This window comes from Urocitellus parryii, chromosome 1 (assembly GCF_045843805.1).
Source record: "Urocitellus parryii isolate mUroPar1 chromosome 1, mUroPar1.hap1, whole genome shotgun sequence".
Lineage (NCBI taxonomy): Eukaryota > Metazoa > Chordata > Mammalia > Rodentia > Sciuridae > Urocitellus > Urocitellus parryii.
The window spans coordinates 254,809,856-254,833,296 of NC_135531.1; the positions used below are offsets into that span (position 1 = coordinate 254,809,856).

General features: G+C 35.9%; 1 protein-coding gene across 2 annotated transcripts in view; it reads right to left on the reverse strand.

Annotated features, from left to right (window-relative positions):
• Positions 1 to 23,441, reverse strand: part of Ino80d (INO80 complex subunit D) — a 72,769-nt gene that overhangs the window by 30,752 nt on the left and 18,576 nt on the right. For both annotated transcript variants that reach the window (XM_026394570.2, XM_026394569.2), the window contains exons 4-7: positions 22,712 to 22,804; positions 22,361 to 22,607; positions 16,352 to 17,094; positions 9,477 to 9,585 (exon numbers count right to left, since the gene is read on the reverse strand). In XM_026394570.2, coding sequence (XP_026250355.1) covers positions 9,477 to 9,585; positions 16,352 to 17,094; positions 22,361 to 22,578 — 1,070 coding nt within the window. In that variant the 5' untranslated portion in view covers positions 22,579 to 22,607; positions 22,712 to 22,804. The remainder of the gene's footprint in view (positions 1 to 9,476; positions 9,586 to 16,351; positions 17,095 to 22,360; positions 22,608 to 22,711; positions 22,805 to 23,441) is intronic.

A 23,441-nucleotide genomic window follows, 5' to 3' on the forward strand; every position in this document is an offset into this window, starting at 1 on the left:
CTCTGGAGGCTGAGTCAGGAAGATCACAAGCTGAAGGCTATCATCAAACACTTAGCAAGACCTTGAAAAAAAAAATATTTTTTTTAAAGGGCTGGTTTTGTAAGTCAGTGGAAGAGAGCCCGGGCTGCCTGGCACTGCTCAAAGACCTGGGTTCATTCCCCAGCGCAAATAAATAAATAAACAAACAAGTGGCAAGCAATCATATCTATCTTCACTACTTCTATTCAACACTTTGTTGAAGATCTTAGTACAATAAGGCCAGAAGTAGCAATAAAAGGCTTAAAGATCAGAAGGGTGAAAGTGAAATTGTCCATATTTATAAATGACATGATTGTTTGCAAGGTAAGTAATAAATTTTATAAATCTTGATAACCAAAATCAAACATTAACAATAAAGATTTTAAGTGACCTAAAGTGGTATCCCACATTCATGGATTGGAAGATATAACACTGTTAAAACATCAATTCTCTTCAAATTGATTTATGATAAAAACCACAATTACAATTTTATAAAAAATGACAATTTCATTCAAGAATTCCTATAGGATTGCAAGTATCTAAAATAGTCAAAATAACTGTGAAAAAGGACAAAATTGTATAATTCAAGTCACTGAATTTCTAGACTTATTCTAGAACCACATTAATTAAGATATTAAGCATAGAAGTGACCTAAACAGGGCTGGGGTTGTGGCTCAGTGGTAGAGCGCTCACCTAGCATGTGAGAGACCCTGGGTTCGATCCTCAGCACCACATAAAAATAAATAAACAAAATAAAGATATTGTGTCCATGTATAACTAAAAAAAAAAATTTTTTAAACCAGGTTAATACACCAATATATGGTCCATTATTTCACAAAAAAGTACCAAAAAACATGAATAAAAAAATGAAGATATTTTCATCAAATATGCTAAAATAACTAGATACCCATAAAAGAATGAATCTTGACTCCAACCATACCACCATATGAAAATAAGTAAGACAGGCCATATATCTAAATTTTTATGCTAAAGATAGAACTATGAAGTTCTTAAATACAACAGAGGAGAAAATCTTGAATGGTCATAAACATTTAAAAATGGTATGCAAAATGTACTAACCATAAAAAAAAAAAGAAATGTAATAAACTTGACTTATTTAATATTAAAAACTGGTACTAATCAAAAGATACCATTAAAAAATAAAAAGGCAAGTAGCAGACTAAGGGAAAACAATCTCAACCATATATATAACAAAAAGAAATATCCAAAATATATCCAAAAAAATACGTTAAGAAGGAGGCAGGGCTGGGGATGTGGTAGAATGTGATAGAATGCTTGCCTATTAACCACAAGGCCCTGGGTTTGATCCCCGGCACTACCAAGAGGCTTGAAAATATACTTCCCCCAAAATGATTTTTGAATGTCCAATAAGTACATGAAATGGTAAAAAATCATCAGTTATTGGGGAAATGCAAAATAAAATGACAGTGACAATGAGATATCTCATTTCATATCTCATAGAATAGTATTATAATTACGCCCCTCACCCTTAGTATTCTAAGGGTGAGGGGCATAATTCAGTGGTGGGATGCTTGCCTGGCATCATGAGGCTCTGGGTTTGATCCACAGCACTGCAAAAAAAGAGAGAGGAAAAAAAAAAAAAGTAGTAAGAGCTTGAAAGTGTTCCCCACATTTTTGTGTTGGAACTTGATCCCCAAAGCCAAGGTGCTGGGATGTGAAGCAAATAAGAGGTGACTATGTAGTTAAGGGGGATTAATGCCCTTCTCACAAGGGTGGATTAATTTTTGCTAAATTGGATTAGTTACTTGGAAAGTGGGCTGTTGCAAAGCAAGATCAGCCTTGTGTTTGGTCTCCCCTACAAGAGCCTACTTGCTCTTTTAATTTTCAACTACATTATGATGCAGCACAAGGACCTCACTAAAGCCAAGCAGATGCCACCACCAGCTTCCCAGAACTAAAATCCAAAAAACCTGTATGCATTGAAAAATCATACAATTTCAGGTATTCTGTTATAGCAACAGAAAAAAATTTAAAAAGACAAATACATAAAACTTTAAAAAGACTGACACCACCAAATGTTGGAGAGGATATTGAGCAATAAGAATTCACATACATTACTAATGGGAGTATAAAATGGTACAAACACTTTAGAAAATGGTTATGGTTAAGACTTCTTGTGAGGGGCTGGGGATGTGGCTCAAGTGGTAGCGCGCTCGCCTGGCATGCGTGCAGCCCGGGTTCAATCCTCAGCACCACATACAAACAAAGATGTTGTGCCCGCCGAGAACTAAAAAATAAAGATTAAAAAATTCTCTCTCTCTCTCTCTCTCTCTCTCTCTCTTCTCTGTCTCTCACTCTCTCTTAAAAAAAAAAAATTCTTGTGAAATTAAGTACCTATATGGCGTAAGCTTGAGAAGAATGTATATTTTACAATTCAAAGAAAAAAACAGGCTGAAAACAAAGAGATGGAAAAGAATATATGTGAAATAGTAACCATAAAAAGAGCCAGAATAGCCATATTATCATAAAACAAAATATACTTCAAAACAAAAAAGTTTATTTTTAAAATGATTAAAGTATCAGCACATAAGGAAAACACAGTATTATAAACACACATGTAACTAATGGAGTCCCAAAATAAAAACTGACAGAACTGAAGGGAAAAATCAATAATTCCACAATAACATGGGGACTTCAATACTCCACTCATTATAATAGAAAATCATCAAGGAAATAAAATTTTGCAAAACTATAAACCAACTATATCTAAAATAAGACGTATAAAAACTCTCCACTCAACAACAGCAGAATATGCGCCCTTCTCAAGTACAACATGGAAAGTCTGCTATGTTAGATCATTTTAAAGATGACTTAAGATAAGTCTCAATAATTTTAAAAGGACTGAAATTATACAAAGTGTGTTTTCTAACAACAAAGGCCACATATTATATAACTCCATTTATATGAATCCCCAGAATAGATAAGTTTACAGAGAAAGAAAAAAGATTTGTAGTTGACTGAGAGAAGGAGGAAAAGAGAGAGCAGAGCAACAGCTTGCTTCAAAGGTGTGAGGTTTCCTTTTGGGATGATGAACATGTTTTGGAACAAGATATGGTAAAGGTTACTCTAAGTGCCACTAAGTTGTATACTTTGCAACATTTAAAATGAGAAATTCAATAACAATAAAATTTGAGAATTTTGAAACTGCATGCAGGGATGAGAGGTGGGAGGGAAAGGGAGAGAGAAGGGAAATTGCATGAAAATGGAAGTTGATCCTCAGGGTTATACAAAATTACATATAAGAGGAAAGGAGGGGTAAGAGAAGAATAATACAAGTGGAAGAAATGATTTGCAGTAGAGAGGGTGGAGAGAGAAGAGGGGAGGGGAGGGGAGGGGAGGGGAGGGGAGGGGAGGGGAGGGGAGGGGAGGGGAGGGGAGGGGAGGGGAGGGGAGGGGAGGGGAGGGGGGATAGTAGAGAATAGGATAGACAGCTGAATACATCAGACACTAGAATGGCAATATGTAAATCAATGGAAGTGTAACTGATGTGATACAGCAATCTGTATACGGGGTAAAAATGGGAGTTCATAACCCACTTGAATCAAACTGTGAAATATGATATATTAAGAACTGTGTAATGTTTTGAACTACCAACAATAAAAAAAAAAAGTTAAAAAAAAAAATACTTCTGTCCTAAATAATCAACAGGTCAAAACAAATCACAAAGAAAATAAGAAAATATTTTTAGATAAGTAAAAATGAAGCACAGATACCATAACTTATTGATGAACTTGAAAGAAATTTGTAGCTACAATCAATCACTTACATTTAAAAAGAAGATGCCAATTCAAAAAAGTAACATTCACCCTCCAAGGATTAGACATGGGTGTTACACACTTGTAATTCTAGCTATGAGGGAGGCTGAAAAAGGAGAATCAAGGGTTCGAAGCCAACCTAGGCAACAGAGAACCATCTCAAAAGAAGAAAAAAAATTGTATGTAGATATCTACATATATAACTCAGTGGGAGTGCTTGCACGTGTAAGGCCCTAGATAATAAAAATTATTTAGAACAAATTTCTAGAGCCATAAGCTTCTGAATTTAGAAATTGGGGCTAGGGATGTAGCCTAATAGTAGAGCACTTGCCTACCATGGGTGAGGCCCTGGGTTCAATGCCCTGTACCATAGTGGGGAAAAGAAAGAAGAACAACAAAAAATTTTAAATCTGAATATACCTATAATAAGAAACTGAAATTAGTAAAGAAAAAACTTCCCACAAAGAAATGCCCGGGACCAGACGCTTTCACTGGTGAATTGTATCAAGCACTAAAAAATTAACATTAAACACATTAATATCAATAAGCACATTAAATTTAAATGGCCAATATGGACATGGTGGGACATACCTATATCTCAGATACTAGGGAGGCCAGAGAAAAAAACCACAAGTGCAAGGCCAGACTGTACAACTTAATGTGACTCTTGTCTCAAAACAGTTTTTTAAATAAAAAATATGTTTAAATTGCCTAAACCAATCAAATTGCTGAATCAAAAGCAGAGATTCTCAGAGTAGATAACTTAAAAGGGTAGAATCAAAATATACAATTATAAGCAAAATGAATCCCACTATTATGTGTAACTACAATGCAGTAATGATAACATTTTTAAAAGTATACCGTTATATAATTCTTATTCATGAGCTATAACACCTGAAGGTAGACTGTAGTAATTAAAGATGCACAATATAAGCTTTTAAAAAACACATCAAAGAAGTACAATTAATAAGCCAAGGAAGAAGATAAAATGGAATTATAAAAAAAAAGTCAGTGCAGCCAGGTGTGGTGATACACTGTGTGTGTGATCCCAGCAGCTTGGGAGGCTGAGGCAGGAGGATTTAAGTTCAAAGACAGCCTCAGAAATTTAGCATGGCCCTAAGCAACTCACAAGCTCCTGTCTCTAAAAAAATAAACAAGGGCTGGGGATGTGGTTCAGTGGTAAAGTGTCCCTGGGTTCAATCCCCAGTACAAAAAAAAAAAAAAAAAAAATCAATGAAAAGAACAAATAATAGATGGAACAAAAGAGAAACAAATAAAAGATACTAGATTTAAATCCAATATCAACACTGCTGGTGGGACTCACATTGGTGCAGCCAATATGGAAAGCAGTACGGAGGTTTCTTAGAAAACTGAGGATGAAATCACCATTTGACCCAGCTATCCTTCTCCTCAGTCTACACCCAAAGGACTTAAAAACAGCATACTACAGGGACACAGCCATATCAATGTTTATAGCAGCACAATTCATAATAGCTAAATTGTGGAACCAACCTAGATGCCCTTCAATAGATAAATGGATAAAAAAAATGTGGCATATACACACAATGGAATATTACTCAGCAATAAAAAAGAATAAAACCATGGCATTTGCAGGTAAATGGATGGAGTTAGAGAAGATAATGCTAAGTTAGCCAATCCCCAAAACCCAAATGCTGAAATGTTTTCTTTGACACAAGGAAGCTGATTCACAGTGGGATAGGGAGGGCGAGGGTGGGAAGAATAGACAAACTCTAGATAGGGCAGAGGGGTGGGAGGGGAAGGGAGGGGGCATGGGGTAATTAATGATGGTTGAATGTGATGATGATTATTATCCAAAGCACATGTATGAGGACATGAATTGGTGTGAGTATACTATGTATACAACCAGAGATATGAAAAATTGAGCTCTATATATGTAATAAGATTTGTAATGCATTCCACTGTTATATATAAATTTTTAAAAAGGAGAAAACAATAAATAAATAAATAAATCCAGTATCAATAATCAAGTTGAATTTAAATGGTCTAAACACTCCAAATAAAACACACACACACACACATACACACACACAAACAAACTATTAAGGCTAGGGGGCAGCTCAGTGACAGAACATGTGCTTCCTCCAGGGGACTCTAGGGTTAATCCCCAGCCTGGATGCACAAACTGGTAGGAAAGGAGGAAGGAAGACATTGTTAATCCCACATTTCATACCATATACAAAATATGCAAAATTAGATTCCAGAAGGATTTTCAATAGAACAATCAAGATTTTAGAAGATAATGAGAGAATATCTTCATGACCACGACATAGCCATGATTTCTTATGCAAGTGACAAGTGTACTCACCGTAAGGAAAAGCCAATTACGGTTTATTAAATAGAGATTTTTTTTTTTTAAATGAAAAGACACCATTTTGGAAATGCAAAGATGAACAGCTCCTGGCAGTAACTACTGTTCCTTTACAACAGTTACAATCTGGGAATAGCGCCACATGCCAATAACTTCAGTGACTTGGGAGGCAGAGGCAGAAAGATTAAGTTTAAGACTAGCCCCAGCAACTTGGTGAGAGCCTACGCAACTTAGTTGAGACCCTTTCTCAAAATAAAAAATAAAAACAGCTGGGGATATCCCTGGGCTCTATCGATAGTACCAAAAAAAAAAAAAAGTAAAAATTACACTAATAATAATATATTTAAGGTAATTATTTCTGATATTGAGAACAAAGTCTGAAAGATCATACAGAGGCATGTGCATCTACAACTAAAATAACCAAGAAAACTTTGCCAAAACAAAACTGAGCCTTGTTCTAAAAATTACTTTTAGTATAATCATAGTTTAACAAATAATTCATGAGAAAGGCTCTTTAGGCAGAAATGTGATAATCAGACGTCAGTCTTTTTTCCAAAAACTCAAAAGAATTCCCTTAGAAATTTAAAATGGCAAAAACTCCTAAAAGATATAACGGATAGATTACATAAGGATAATTACCTATACTCACACAAGGTACAACAAAGCACAGGTGGTTGTAACAAAAAAAAATAAAGGAATAAAAAGTTCCTTGGATAATTTAAAACACAGGAAAGGGTTTCTTGTGAGAGGGAAAAGAGGTAGACAGACACAGACATGCAGCTGTTGGCATAGAAAGGATGATAAACCAATGTGATCTCAGTTTCACACAAAAGAAAAAACACAGTGCCCCCAGCTGGAGTAAAAGAGCTTAACAGATATAAACTGAAGAGTACATGAATGAATGAAAAGAATGAAGAAGAGATGAAAATTACAGCTGGTGGGAAGTAAAGATAATTGCCTGTAAAAAGAAAAGAAATTATCTGAAAGAAAAGAATAACCAAGAAAGAAGGGAACCATGGTAGTAAAAGTGGAAGAAGCAAGTTAGCAAAAATGACCAAGAGTAAACTGCTTTGGAGATGAAGAAAACTGAGGATGGTCAGAAGCCTAAAATAACAAAAGAAGTATTTTGGACTGGCACAGTGATACATGCCTTTAATCTCAGCTACTCTGAGGCTGAGGTAGTAGGACACCAACTGGGGACTACCCTCAGCAACCTAGTGAGACCCTGTCCAAAAATTTTTTTAGAAGGGAAAAAAAGTATTTTGATAACTATTCAAGAATAGAAGGTAGAAGCAAGGTGAGGCCTGTAATCCTAGCTATTTCAAGAGGCTGATGCAGGAGGCTCTCAAGTTCAAGAGCAGTCTGGACAACTTAGTAAGAACCTGTCTCAAAGTTTAAAAAAGGGCTGGAGGGTTGGGGATGTGGCTCAAGCGGTAACGCGCTCGCCTGGCATGCGTGGGGCGCTGGGTTCAATCCTCAGTACCACATAAAAATAAAATAAAGCTGTTGTGTCTGCCGAAAACTGAAAAATAAATATTAAAAAATCCTCTCTCTCTCTTTAAAAAAAAAAAAAAAGGCTGGAGATGTTGTTCAGTGGCAAAGCACCCTGCGTTCAATTCCCAGAACTGGGAGGATGAGGGGATACAGAAGGCAGAAGTGGAATATACATTACTCTAATCAATACCAAATATACCCAATACCAGTGTTGAAGTAGAATAAAATTAGGAATAACTACTATTTCCCATATGCCAGGCATACTGCTAAGGATTTATGTTAATTCACAGCAGTTTGTAAAATTACCCCAAAATATCCCAAGTCAAGTTGATATGAAACATGTCTGTAACTAGGAAAGCTTAAACTCAATTGATTCTATTGTACTATGGCTGAAAGAAAGAATATAATGATAAGGTAACAGTCATGAATGACATATAAAATAAACGTCAGAGTGAGTGAATGCTACAGTGGTAGCATTCTCCAATACTGTCTAGCATGTAAGTAAAGCAGGGACAAGAATTTGGGAAGTAAATCCTAAGAGTAGAAAAGAACACATGATGCTCTTGTAACTTAGTGACACTGTCTGTTAATAAAATCCAACCAACTCTTTTTGCTTTAATTCCATGGCCAAATAAGCTTTTGATTATAATTTGCCTCCCATGTAGTTTTGGCTTATAGATCAGTCTCTAATAATCAGTTTTCTAAGCCTCATCATCTCTGGGTGAACTAACAAACCACCTTTTTAATCCTACAAATTCAAGAACCATAACCTAAATTAGATGTACATAAAATGATATTACGAACATCTAGGAGTCAGTCTGGGGCAGAGAGCTGGTCTCTATCTTGTTGGGTGTCTATTTGAACTACAACAGTTTAAATCATTATTCTAGTCAGTGAGTCATCTTCTGGCCCTATGGACATGGATTTCTCTTGGTACTGTGATGTGGCACCAAGTGAATCCCTATATTGCTAAAGCAATCACCTGAAATGTTCTCGCACCATCTATTACTGAAGAACACATGCATTAATCTTCTACGGATCTTACACAAATGCTTTCTTACTAATGTACTCAAGAGGGTTTAAGTATATTAAAACAAGATTTCTTATAGAGTAGGTACAAAAAGCTCCTAAGAAGATTAAACAAATTTTTAGCACAGCAGAAATATTAAAGAATGAATTAAAATTGCAAAGACACAAATGAAGCAAAAAGCACTATTTCTAGCTTCTATGGAGAAATAGCCAAAGAAGATGTGGAGAAGCAAGACAGGAGGATTCCAAGTAGCCTTCCTAATGATATGACAAGCTCTTAACCTGTTTAGGCTTGCTTTCCTCTTCTGTAAAATGAAGCAATTGCATCAGATAATCTCTAAGGCCCGGTGGTCATGGGGGAGCACATCTGTAATCCTAGCTAGTCAGGAAGCTGAGAGGGAAAATCCCAAGTTCAAATCTGGCCTTGGCAACTTAGACCCTGTCTCAAAAAAATAAAATAAAATAAAATAAAAAAGGACCAAGGACATAGCTCAGTAGTAGAGCTCCCCTGGGTTCAATCCCCAGTACCAATTAAAAAAAAAAAAAAAAAAAAAGGAAGAAATCTCCAAGGTCCCTTCCAATTCTAAACTCTATTACAAATTCTAAATTCACCAAGAAAACTTAAGATTAGCTTTGCTCAAATAATATGGTACATTTCTTTCCAAATGGAAACTACTTTACCTCCATTATATCAAAACTAGATCCAATAAGAGAAAAATATTAGTACAAAATCTATCTGCTACAATGGTGCTTAAAGAATTAAAATAAAAACAAAAAGGAAGGCTTACGTGTGTCTTTCGTATCTGAGGGTTTCTCGGATAGACCATGCAACCTGGTATGGTGAAGCCTGTTCTGAGTCCTCCAGTTCCTCTCCGCTTTCTTCGGACCAGTCCAACCCTGGAGCAGACAGAGGATATTCAAGTTAGAAAAAAATTTACTTTGACTAAAAATTTAATTTAAAAAATAGGTATCCAAAATACATAAGCCAACACCAGCAAGTATTATCATAATGTTGAACAAATGCCTCCAGTATTTCTATCACTACAAAGGCATTAATAATAAATATATGATATATGCTCAGGTTTTGAAAAAATGACATTATAACAAAAAGGCTATGCTATATTAAGGACGGACTTTTAACAGGCTCTTTACTAATGGAGTAGACACAACAGAAGCAAAGATATAGAGTTCAGGACACATAAAAGGTAAAATTTTTAAGTATCAAAATATCCTACACTAAAACAGTATCAGAAAAACATTCAAGAGGGTTAAGAGAAGAAGTCCTATGTATGTAATGTTCTAGCAAGAAAAAAGTCAAAAGGTGGTAATGGAGTCACCATCAACAAAGAAAGGCCTTGGAATAAACTGTCAAAGGCAGACACACTCCATCTTTCCCCCAATACATGTGGAGGAAAGGAAAGGGTTCCAAAGATTAGGCAGGGCACTCCCATGGGAAAAGCAAAAGGTGGGATACCGATGTTCAATTAAATGAAGTTTGGGCCTTCTTTCAATTCCTTTAAACAAGAGCTGCCACATTTTGTGCTTCATTTGCTAAAACAAGTTTAGAGGAGATAAAATGTAGAAACATGGTATCAATGATGCTTAACTGTTTTGTTAAATGCTATAATTTTTAATGACAGGATAACTATTAGCTTCTGACATAAAGGTTTTCCCCTTTTAAAAGTTTATATTTTGAAGAAGTCTTGATAAATAGATGTTGCATAGCCTAAAGAATAACAGAGTGTGTGGGATCATGCAATTTCTTTTTTTTTTTTTTTAATATTTATTTATTTTTTAGTTATTGGCGGACACAACATCTTTGTTTGTATGTGGTGCTGGAGGATCGAACCCGGGCCGCACGCATGCCAGGCGAGCACGCTACCGCTTGAGCCACATCCCCAGCCCCAAGGATCATGCAATTTCAATATACTCATGCCACTATGAAAGTTATTAGACATCTTGATTTTATGTCTTCCTACATGAGAACCTCAAAAATCAAAAGAGCATTCTCATTAGACAGTTATATTTAAAAGGATTTCATGAACTTCTTTCATAGTTTAAATGAGTTTACATGTGCCAAATAGAGAAATTAAGAAATGGATAATTGAAATGCAAATTATAAATGCTTAAAATTAAATTACATATTGCCACTAGTAAAAGAAACTTCAAATCTAGTTCCAAGATGACCCTTTATGGTGTCAGGTCACCTTAAAATGTGAGTACTTACTACTAAGTGCAAGAATCAAAATTTGTAGGGAAAAAAAGAAAAAGAAACAATTAAGTGATGATAACACCAACTTCAGTGAGGTCTTTCAAAGTGATACTTAAGACACCTTTAAAAAAACAGAATATGAAGGCTGAATCAGGAGGACTTAAAGTTGGAGTTTAGCCTTAGCAACTTAACAAACCTTAAGAAATTTAGCAAGACCCTGTTTCAAAATAAAATGGGCTGAAAATGTGGCTCAGAGGTTAAGTATCCGGTTCAATCTCCAGTACCAAAAACAAAAACAAAACAGAATATGATCTATCTTTTGTTGATAGAAGTAATGATATTTTCTAAGACACCCACACTTCCTCTGAAAAAGTCAAAACCTAAGTTGTGTTTTTCCTGCTGAGAAATTAACTATCCAATACAGCAAACCTTTGATCTTAGGTTATCGCCAGTTTTAATATTAACTAACTGATATGACCAGACCAGACAGAACTATAAAAGCTAATTAGAAGACTAAATTTTTCTTTAAGCACTCTTTGCTGACATAAACAAAGACTATGTTTGGTTCTAAGAGTACATTACAATTTCTCTAAAATAAACTTTGCTGTAAATGACTTTAAAATAAAATAAAATAAAATAAAATAAAAAGGCTGAATTTGGGGGCTGTGGTTGTAGCTTAATGGTAGAGTACTTACCTACCACCTGTGAGGCACTGGGTTCCATACTCAGCACCACATTAAAAAATAAATTAAACAAAAGTCCATCGTGTCCATTTACAACTAAAAAACAGTTTTTTAAAAAAAAGGTTGAATTGGGCTGGGGAATGTGGCTCAAGTGGTATCGCGCTTGCCTGGCATGCGTGTGACCTGGGTTCGATCCTCAGCACCACATACCAACAAAGATGTTGTGTCCGCCGAGAACTAAAAAATAAATATTAAGATTCTCTCTCTCTCTCTCAAAAAAAAAAAAAAAAGGTTGAATTTTTTTTGTAAGTTCATTCAAAATTGATAGCCCCCAACATAAAATTCCAGTTTCAAAAGCTGAAGAATTTTCAACATCCACAAATGAATGAAATCATAAATTAAAATGTAGTGGACGAGGGGCTGGGGTTGTGGCTCAGTGGTAGAGCGCTTGCTTGGCACATGTGAAGCACTGGGTTCGATCTTCAGCACCACATAAAAATAAATAAATAAAAGAAATGTATTTTAAAAATAAATAAAATGTAGTGGATAATACAGACTGAGTCTCATTGAGTTGCTTTATGTCTGGAAGTTGCTGAAGCTGGCTTTGAACTCATGATACTCCCACCTCAGCCTCCTGAGCTGCTGGGATTACAGGCAAGCGCCACCATGCCTGGCTAAACCAATTTTTAAATTTTTTTGTAATTGTAGATGGACAGAATGCCTTTATTCCATTTGTTAATTCTTACCTGATACTAAGGATTGAACCCAGTGCCTCACACATGCTAAGTGGCCTTTCCACTGAGCTACAGCCCCAGCCCTAAACCAAAGGATTTTAATGTAACAATAAGAAAAATTCCTGTATACAGTTTCAGATTCCACATTGCAACTACCACTTATCAAATTTCAGGGAAGAATCAAAGGACAATGTCCACAATTACTTTAAAAAGGCTATTAAAGTACTCCAACTTTTCCATCTACGTAAAAGTCAGACCATATTTTCCTAAAACCATATATCATGACATGACATATTAAATATAGAAACAGGCATGAGAATCCACCTTCCTTCTAGTAAATCAGACATTAACATATGCATAACAATGCAAAATAACACTCTATCTTGTTATATTTGTTTTGTTTTGGAAGTTATTCACCATATTATATGGCGAATTTATTTTGTTATTTTTGAACGAAACATTAATATTTTTAAACTTTTCCATTTCAACTAACATAGTAAGTATCAATAGAAATAACACATACAAAACTTTTATGGTGCCTTCAATTTACTTATTTATTTTTAAGCTACTGGGGCTTGAACCCACAGGGACTGAGCTACATCCCTAGTTCTTTTTATTTTTTTTGAGACAGGACATCCCTAAGTTGCTAAGACTGGCCTCTTGCCTCAATCTCCTGAGTTGATGGGGTTGCAGGTGTGCACCACCATGCCCAGTTGTCCTCAATAATTTTTTAAGTGTAAAAGCGTCTAAAGGCCCAAACTTGAGAAATACTGATCTAAGATGTGAAAATTAAAGCAGATTTTCTATTAAATTTGCAAAGGCAAAAATAATAAGATCCAGGGCTGATAAAGATGTAGACATACTAATTCAAATGTACTACTGAAAGAAGAGTAAAATGACAAAGTAATTCAAGGAAAATTTAGCAACACATATCAAAAACTTTGTTTTTGGTGCTAGGGATTGATCCTAGGGGCTCATATATGCTAAGTATGCACTGTACCATTAAGCTATATATGTAATTCACCAAAAAACGTTTTTATAAAAATATAAATTCCACTTCTAAGAATCTATTTGAAGAAAAAAATTAAAGATGTAACAGTAATTATTTTGGGGCAAGGCTCTACAAGAGTATAATGATATAAACTGGAAATGACTTAAAATTGAACATAGAATTCAGCTATGAAAAGTTATTTCATATAAAAAATTAACTTGAAATTCCATAAAATTTTTTAAAAGTTATAAATCAGCATGTATAGTAGGAACAAATTTATACATTTGAGAAAGTATTAATCAATGGATATTAGGTAGGGTTTGAGGTATTTTAATTTGTTCTTTTGGCTTATCTATATTTTAAAAGTTGTTTTTTGGTGTGTTATGTGGGAGGGGGAGCGGTCCTGGGGCTTGAACCCAGAAAGTGCTTTACCGCTGAGCCACATCTCCAGCCCTTTTTATTTTTTGAGACAGGGTCTTGCTAAGTTGCTTAAGGCCTTGGTAAGTTGCTAAGGCAGGCTGGCCTGGAATTTGCCATCCTCCTGTAACAACTTTCCGAGTCGTTGAGATTACAGGTGGGTGCCACCACACCCAGCTAAGAGTTTTATTAAGTATTTTTAATTACGAAAAGTTGGTGTTTTTTATTTGTTTGTTTGTTACCAGGGAGTGAGCCCAGAGGTGCTTAACCATTGAGCCACATCCCAGCACTTTTTGTACTTTGATTTTGAGACAGGGTCTCACTAAGTTGCTGAGGCTGGCTTTGAACTTGTGATCCTCCTTCCTCAGCCTCCTGAGCCACTAGGATTACAGACCTGTGCCACCACCCCTGGCTAACACAGTGTTAACAATATGTGAAACAATATAAGCTACACAAGAAAAGCTACCACTCCCCTTTCCCATAAAACACATCCTGCCCAATTCCAGTCTCCCTGTAAGAGCCAATGTTAACAGCCCAGAAGTATATATCCTTTTACACTTTTTCCTATCTATGGAAACACCAAATAGGCAAATATCTATCCACATACTTAATCAATAAATATAATGATGTCCTTTGTTTTTGTAAAAATAAACAAAGCACATGAACAGAGTAACAAAGAACACCTCTTGATTTTTTTTCCACCTGATAAATCCTGGGCACATCCTGGTCAAAACATACACATTTCATTCAATTCTTTTAAATAGCTGCTTATTTAACACTTGTGTGTACAATAATTTATCAAGGTTTCCTGTCAGTTACTCAAGATATTTACAGATTTTTAATGTTGTAAGCAAAGCTGTAATAAAAAAACCATTTTCACACAGAGATTATTAGATAGGACATGTTATTCATAGAGTAGAGACCAGTGATGGTCTGAATATGAATTGTCCCCTGAAAAGCTCACGTTAGGAAATGTAGCAATGTTAAGAGGTGAAGACAGGATTTTGAAAGCTATAACCTCATTAGTGGATTAATCCATTTGATGCAATAATGATTTGAATGGATTACTGGGTAGTAACTATAGGCCAATGGGGCACTGCTTTAGCATGTAGGTCAGTGGGGCATGCCCTTGGGAACTATATCTAGTCCCTAGCTCTCCCTCTCTGCTTCCTGGCTAGCATGTAGTGACAGCTTTCCTCTACCATGCCCTTTCTGCCATGATGCTCTGCCTCATTTCAGGCCCAGAGCAATAGTTAGCTGACCATGAACTGAACCTCTGAATCCCTGACCCCAAAATAAACTTTTCCTCCTGTAAATTTTTCTTGTCAGGTACTGTGGTCACAGTGATGAAAAGCTAACTAATACAAGTCCCAAAAGGGAATTTGTTGGCTATCAATAATTGTGTGTGTATATTTTTTTTAATATTTATTTTTTAGGTGTAGATGGACACAACACAACGCCTTTATTTTTATGTGGTGCTGAGGGTCGAACCCGGGTCCTGCCTGTGCTAGGCGAGCACTCTACCGCTGAGCCACAATCCCAGCCCCAATATATATTTTTAAAGGTATTCTACATTACTCATCAACAAAGTATGAGATACAGGCAGGGTGCAGCGGCACATGCCTGTAATCCCAATGACTTGGGAGGCTGAGGTAGGAGGATTGCAAGTTAAAAGCCAGCCTCAGAAATTTAGCAATTTAGCAAGACCCTGTCTCAAAATAAAAAATAAGGGCTGGGGCTGTGGCTCAGCGGTAGCGCACTTGCCTGGCGTGTGTGAGGCACTGGGTTTGATTCTCAGCACCATGTAAAATAAATAAAGGTCTATCAAAAACAACAACAAAAAAATATAAATAAATAAATAAATAAATAAATAAAGGGGCTGGGAATATGGCTCAGTGGTAAAATGCCCCTGGATTCAATCCCCAGTACCAAAAAAAAAGTATGACACAATACCCTTAGCAACATTAAGTATAATTTTTGTCAATCTGGTAATTCATTGTTTTAATTTATATTACCCTGCCTCCAATGGGGATTTTTGTTTGTTTATTGACCATTAATATTTGTTCTTCTATTTATGTCCTTTGTTCATATTTTTACTGCTACCCACATCATGCAAAAGAATTTTTCCTGAAGTTAGAATAATAGTTCATATCACATTCAATAAGGTTTAAATAATCAAAAACAAAACAAATAAACCCAACTATTAATAGTAAATACAAAAAAACCTTTAAATTAGAAAAAGACGTTTTATCTGTATTTTCTCTCACTTTCCAACCATACACAGGTATTGTCTTGTGAATTTTTTTTTAAATGAAGCTTTGTGGGTTTTTTTCCCCCTGCTATTGGCAAATATTAGCAATGCTATTGTTATTCTAAAATCCTACAATAAGACACAGAGAGTTCTGATAATCCCAGCAACTCGGGAGGTTGAGGCAGAGGAGCACTTGGGCCCAGGAGTTTGAGGCCAGCCTGGGCAACACAGAAACACTCATCTCCTCAAGCTTAAAAAGAAGCATCCAGAGCATCACTCTGTACAGGTAGGTATTCTAGCCCTATCACTTATGTGGTAGCTGTGACAGAATGTGTTTATCTATACATATATGATATGGTAAAACCAAAAACTCACCTAAGTGGGGAAACAGATCAGTATCCAACTGATGTTTTTGTGTGCACAGTTTCACCAGTCTCTGCAGCTGACTTATACAAGAGAAGTGTGGAGAGAAGGCTGTGGCTTTCATAAGGACCCGGTCAGTCCTGGGGGGGTCCACGACGGGAGCCCTACTGGATGGCAGGAAGGGCAGAGGCCTCTTGTGAGACAACTGCCTTGCTTGTGCTATAGTGTGTGTGGTGGGGGCCACTCCCTGCATTGGTAGGCTGGTGTTCTGAGGTTGAGGTGACTTGCAGACAGAACCCTGCGGCGGCGCTGGAGGTTTTAAAGTGGATAAAGGTGACAGGTGGGAGTGCTGCTGCGGAGGCTGCTGCTGGGAAGGTGCAGGAGGGGGACTAAAGTGCTCTTGTCGAACTTTTAAAATCTCTGTCTCTCTCTGGCGCTGCCGATTCTGGGCCAATTTACTCTGCAACTTCTTTCTCACAGTTGCCCCTTTCTTCAGATCATCATCTTCCTCGTTGAAAGCAAATGGGTCTTCCAACTCAGTTTCCAGGTAGTGGAGAGGGACCCTTGCCCCAGGTGGAGAGAGGGACATTCCATCCAGTCCGTTGGGCATCTTCAAGGCCAGTGTGGGCACTGTCAAGCTAAAGGCCATGGTATCCATCTGGTGCCTGACTTTCACCTCATCTATAGGATCATTCTTTTTCTTCCTCTCTTTTTTCGGGATAAAGCCAAGTACCTGCAAGTGGCTGTTGCAGTACCTTTAAAAGTATATGGGAAAATGTGCATGAAACATATGAAGAATATAAAAATTACATATTATACAATGTGAATCCTATAGGTTAAAAATTTCATGACTATAGTAACTCTTGGTCTTCATTGATTTAATACATAACTTCCACAACTCTCAAGCATTCCTCAAAGTCTGCTTGATTCTGCTGAGGCAAATATGCAAACTGAATATGAGTAGAGTTGGCCAGAGAGAGGCAAGTCAGTCATCTAGTGAGGGCCCTGATAAAACTAGACCACTGCTTATCACATGATTTGTTGTTCTTCATTCAGAGTCTGAAGGATCATTTAAAATTCTTTTATGGAGAAAAATATATATTCCAATACCATTTAAGTATTTACTTTAGGAGATTCATAGAGAAGCATCCAGATGCTTATGTCATAACTCTCAAGAATATGAAGGGTTTAAGGGTTCACTGTGGCTTTATACAGAGAGAGACAGAGAGAGAATAACATGAGAACAGAATAAAATAAGAGAAAAAAACTGGTTAATGGAATTGTAGGTGGAATGAGTTTCTCAATAAAAAATATATAAGAACTTGGACTATCTCCTCTAATATCAGTAGGCACGAATATAATGCACTTCATACAGATTAGGAAACTAAGCTTCATGAACTTGCCCAAACCATTTTCCATTTGGAAAGTGACATATTTGAGACTTGAACTAAAATCAAAGCTCATGTCTCATTCGTCTTCAACAATGAGCAGGCTATCTTTGCAACGTAAATGTCATTTTTAAGACATTAAAAGAATAAAACATAAAATTAAAAATATATATATTAGGAAAGGATAGAGTCCTGTTACATAATGAGAAAGCAGAAGACATGATACACCAATTAATCACTCTAAAAACTCATGGAGGCTTTTAATCAATAGAATATTTCACCTCTAAACTCACATTATTCATCCAGTTTCACTTATGAATATTTACTCAGTATATTTACTTAGTATACATAAAAACAGTATTCCATACTTAAGAAAATTTGAAAATTGCTGGCTTAAACAAAACTAGACATTGATTTTGTTGTTGCTTGTTTCTTCTGAAATTTTTCTCAAAACATTTTGTATAATATGCACTAAGAAGTTCCAAAACGGATGTGTACCCGTCTGGCAGTGTTTCTCCAAGTTATCTGAGAGCTTGCTTGGAGGTTCTAGCAGGAGACTACATCTACTTGTGTATCTTTGACCAAGGTTGTCCTCTTTGACCAAGCATGAAATCTTCAAGTTATTTGAAAATGGAACCTATTCTTTTGAAATACAGATGATACCTCCAAGTTCAACTAGTAGATTTGTGCTAGGTACCACATATACCTTAAATAAAAGAGATTCAGAAAGCTGTAGCCAGCAGCCAGGCATGGTAGTGCACACCTGTAATCCCAGAGATTTGGGAGGAGGCAAGAAGATCCAAGTTCAAAGCCAGCCTCAGTTACTTAGTGAGATCCTGTCTCTAAATAAAAAATAAAAAGAGCTGGGGATACGGATCAGTGGTAATGCACTCCTCGTTATTAAAAAAAAAAAGAAAGAAAGAAAGAAAGAAAGAAAGAAAAAGGCTGTAGCCAGCAAGGAAAGGAATATTAGGAAAACTACATTAACCAAAAAGTGAAAAACAATAAAACAATTTAGTAAAACTTAAACAGTGGGGAAGGGGCGCAGGTAGGTACAGTGAAGCATGCCTGTAATCCCAGTGGCTCAGGAGGCTGAGGCAGGAGGATTCCCAGTTCAAAGCCAGCTTTACCAACTTAGCAAGGCCCTAAGTAACTCAGTGAGACCCTGTCTCTAAATAAAATACTTAAAAAAAAAAAAAAAAAGGCGGGGGGGTGGGGGTGGTATGGTTCTGTGGTTAAGTGCCCCTGGGTTCAATACCTGGTACCAAAAAAAAAATTTAAATAGGGGTTTGGGGCTGTAGCTCAGTGGCAAAGCACTTGCCTAGCATGTGTGAGGCACTGGGTTCAAGCCCCAGCACCACATAAAAATAAATAAATAAAATAAAGGTACTGAGTCCATCTACAATTAAAAAATATATACCTAAAAAAAATTTAATTGGGAGACAGAGGAGAAGGGGACCAGCGGGAAAGGGTAAAAGAGCAAACAGGGAAAATGACATGATTTAATATATTATATGTATATATAAGAATGTCATCCAGGGGCTGGGGTTGTGGCTCAGTGGTAGAGCGCTTGCCTCACCTGTGAGAGGCATTGGGTTTGATTCTCAGCACCACATGTAAATAAATGAATAAAATAAGGTTCATCAACAACTAAAAAATATTAAAGAATGTCATACCAAATTTTGTATAATTTGGCATAATTAATAAGCACTAATAATTATAATTTAAGAGAGTAAATGGTTTTTGTTGTTTTCAACTCAATTCTATAATTAACAAAAGGCTTATTAGCTTTTTAGGGAGGAACAATGATGTAGTTTTTATGGTTTTTGTTTTTTTAGTTCAGAAATCAAACTTCTCTGCTCATTTATATGTGGACAACCCCAGCTGGTAAATGAGGCTGCTCTGTGCTACTGACTAGAATGAGGCTCATTGACAGAGGCAGCCTTCCCTCTTCACCCTTAATTCTAGATACTGGGACAACACCACCACCCACAACAAATAGTCTGGACTCTGCTTCTTGGGGCTGGGGTTGTGGCTCAGCAGTAGAGTGCTTGCCTAGCATGGGTTCGATCCTCAGCACCACATAAAAATAAAGAAAGAAAATAAAAGTATAAACATATATATATATTTTTTTAAAACTCTGCTTCTTTTAAGTGGAAAAATTCTTTATAACTAGACTATAGTAACTTAGTTATGGGGACAACATTTAAAATAAGTATATAGATTTAAATTTTCAGTCTAAAAGAACCACCACCTGGAAATGACTGCTAATGGAGTCAGGGTTTCTTTGGGGATAATAAATATGTTCTAAAATTAGATTATGATGATAGCTGTGTAGTCTTATGTCGTAGTAAAAAATACTGACTAGTACCCTTTAAATGAATGAACTGTATGGTATGTGAATCACATCTTAATTAAGCTATTAAAAATAAATTTAAATATATATATATATTTAAACATATATAGGTTTAAACATATTAATACATGAATTCAACCTGGATTTCTTGAGGTAACAAGAATATCACCTCTTTTGGGGTGGAGTTGTGGCTCAGTGGTAGAGTGTTTTCCTAGCACGTGTGAGGCACTGGGTTCTATCCTCAGCACCACATAAAAAAATAAACAAACAAAACAAAGGTATTGTGTGCATTACAACTGAAAAAAAAAATAATAACATTACCTCTTTTGACTTCACTTTAATTTATTTTCAGGCAACCCTACAAGCAACAAAAATACCGAGGGCTGGAGATGTACCTGTGGAAGAGTACTTGCCTAGCATGCACAAAGCCCTGGGTTCAATTCCCCAGTGCTTAAAAAAAAAAAAAATCCCTAGTGCTGAAACAAAAAAAATTCCTATAATTTTCATTGATATGGTCATAAAACAATTTTGAAAAAAATAAGTATAACTTGTTATTTCTTGCATAGCTTCTCTTAACACAGAAACACAAAAACTTCTTTCCCTTATCCTTTCCTCAAAAGAAGAAATTACTTTGAAGACAAATACTTCAGAGAATTAAAATTTTAAAGAAATTCAGGACTCTTTCTTCAGGCTTACTGTTAACTATCAAGATAATACTTGCTTTAGCACAAATAGGGAAAAAAAAAAACAAAAAACACCAAAAGAAATCCAAGGCTGACAATTGCAACTGTGATAAACTGAATTTATGACAAAATTATAGAAATGTATTTACAATGGAGCTTGAAGTAAAGAAATTACTCCAAGCTTACAAATTGGGCTGTTAAAAGAGAGCAGGGGTAAGAAATTATTATTTTCAGTGAGCTAAAACCCACTAGATAGATATGTTTATTCTAATATACAGGTCCCTTTCTCACCTGAGATTAAAATTTTATTTCTTGCCTCACTAAGCAGCTGTTTCTAACTTTCAGGTATTGTTATTTGAAGCCTTAATGCTCATTAGAAATTCTAGTAGGGTACTCCCAAATCACCACATTATATATATTCTCATTTTGGTCGGATCTCTACCAACATAAATTATTTCACACGAAAAAATTAAAAAACAGTATTTACTATGACATAAAAAAACACATGTCTCTCTTTTTCAACTAATGTATACTGGTAGCATTTGCTTATGTATACAATTGTGGGTGAGAGTGTGAGGGTGTGTGGGTGTATGGGTGTGCACGCATGATCTAAGACGGAAGTAAAAGTTTCAACTCTTATACCTAAAGATAACTATCTAAAACTTCGGGAAAACAAGTATACATCCCTGTGTCATGTTCCACAATGATAAGAATGGTTTCTGGAGAACTAAAGAAAAAGATACATGAAGAAGAGATTATATCTGAAAGCATAAACTTTCTTAAGACTATGAAAGACAATGGGTCTTAACTCCTTTCAAAATAACTTCCACACTTTAGCCTACCCATAAAGCAAAAAGTGTCTAAATTATGGTAAACAAAATGTATTTGGAACCCTTTTGGACCAAAAAAAGTCAAAATTATATATAAGACAATGCCAAAACTTAGTAGTCTGTTTAGGAAGTAAATCTTCTGAATATTTTGAATACTATTTTAAAACCTCTTTTAATTAGGATTTTTTTTTTTAAATATTTAGTTTTTAGTTGCAGTTGGTGCTGAGGATAGAACCCAGGGCTTTACATAGCTAAGCAAATGCTCTACCGCTGAGCCACAACCCCAACCCTTAATTAGGATTTAATTACATATATTTAATTAACATATCCTTCACTATCTTTCATGCATATATTTAAAAACACCCAAATTATTATAAATTATAACAGTTATTTCCTATAGTTTCTTTCTCTAGACAGATGGATAAAACTAAGTAGAAAAGATGGGAATACTTTATAAGGACACAAACCAAGTAAACTAGTACCAAGAAGCCAAGCAGCAATTTTCAGGGGGAAATAATTTAAAAACAAAATCCTACAAGTCTATGAAATGAATAAAAATAGAAAACACTTGCACTTGCACATATCCCTCAAACTTACTACTCTGTTTAAAAGAAATTTCAATCTTTTAAGAAGTATTCCCAAGTTTACTTGGATTCCCCCAGAACTCAACATTTAAATTCACCACACTGAAAGAGGGAGAAAGGAAAAAAGAGAAGACAGCAAGGAGGCAAGCTTACCCTTGAGATCAAGGACTGACTGCTTACCTACGATCCTCTGATTTGGGGATGGGGTTGGTGCAGCGCTGGCTGTTGTACTTGGCCACATATTCACATTGCTTGAAGGGGGCAGTCTTGTCCTCCAGAACGTGTCTGATACAGAAAGCGTAGCCGTTGAGACGCCGCTGCTTGCACAGTTTGGGGCTATACGAGCACAAGGGCTTATTGTCAACCTCAGAGAAGTGTATATGTTTCCCTTCATACATCACGTGACTCTATTCCTTGTGAACATCAGCTAAAGGGCCACCACAAAAAAAGAAACCCAAATGATCAATCAGAGAGCACAAGGTAGATTTAAATTGAGAATTTCACTGAGGAACTTTGGCCTCACAGCCATACCTGATTTTAAATCTTCTGCACCATAGCAATGTTAAGAAAACCCCAAGGATACCACAGTTTGGAACGCTGCTGAATCGAGATGAAGCAGACTGTCTATAAAAACATCAAAAGCCTAGTTAACAAGTAGAAATAAGCAAAGCTAGTTCATCCAGGTTATAAAATATGCCACTATCACCCTTCCTAATGTAATGGATTCTTCCTTGTACTCCAACATCTCATTAATGCGGTCAAATAGGAGAAAAAAAAGACATTATAAAATATGCTATCCTATCTCTCAAAATGGAACTAAACAACATTTACTCAGGTTAAGTTTTGCAAATACCTTAAAGCAGAACTCCTCCACCAAATGAACTGTCACCAGTACAGGTCTTTTTACAGGTGTTTATGTACTTGTATTTTTAGAAAACCAAATCCCTTTACTGGGCCAATGGAATAAACTATAGACCTAAAACCTCTCTCAGAAATTCTACATTTTTTCTTTTCTTTTTCTTTCTTCTTATTTTTTTTTTTAATTTTTAGTTGTAGATAGACACAGTATCTTTATTTTATTTGTTTATTTTTATGTGGTGCTGAGGATCGAACCCAGTGCCTCTCACATGCTGGGTAAGCACGCTACCATGGAGCCACAGCCAGTCCCTACCTTTTTTCTTATGTTGACAAAATATTTGCCAATTTGTAATAAATGTTTATGAAACATAAAAATAGAGCAAATAAAATATAAAATAGGGAG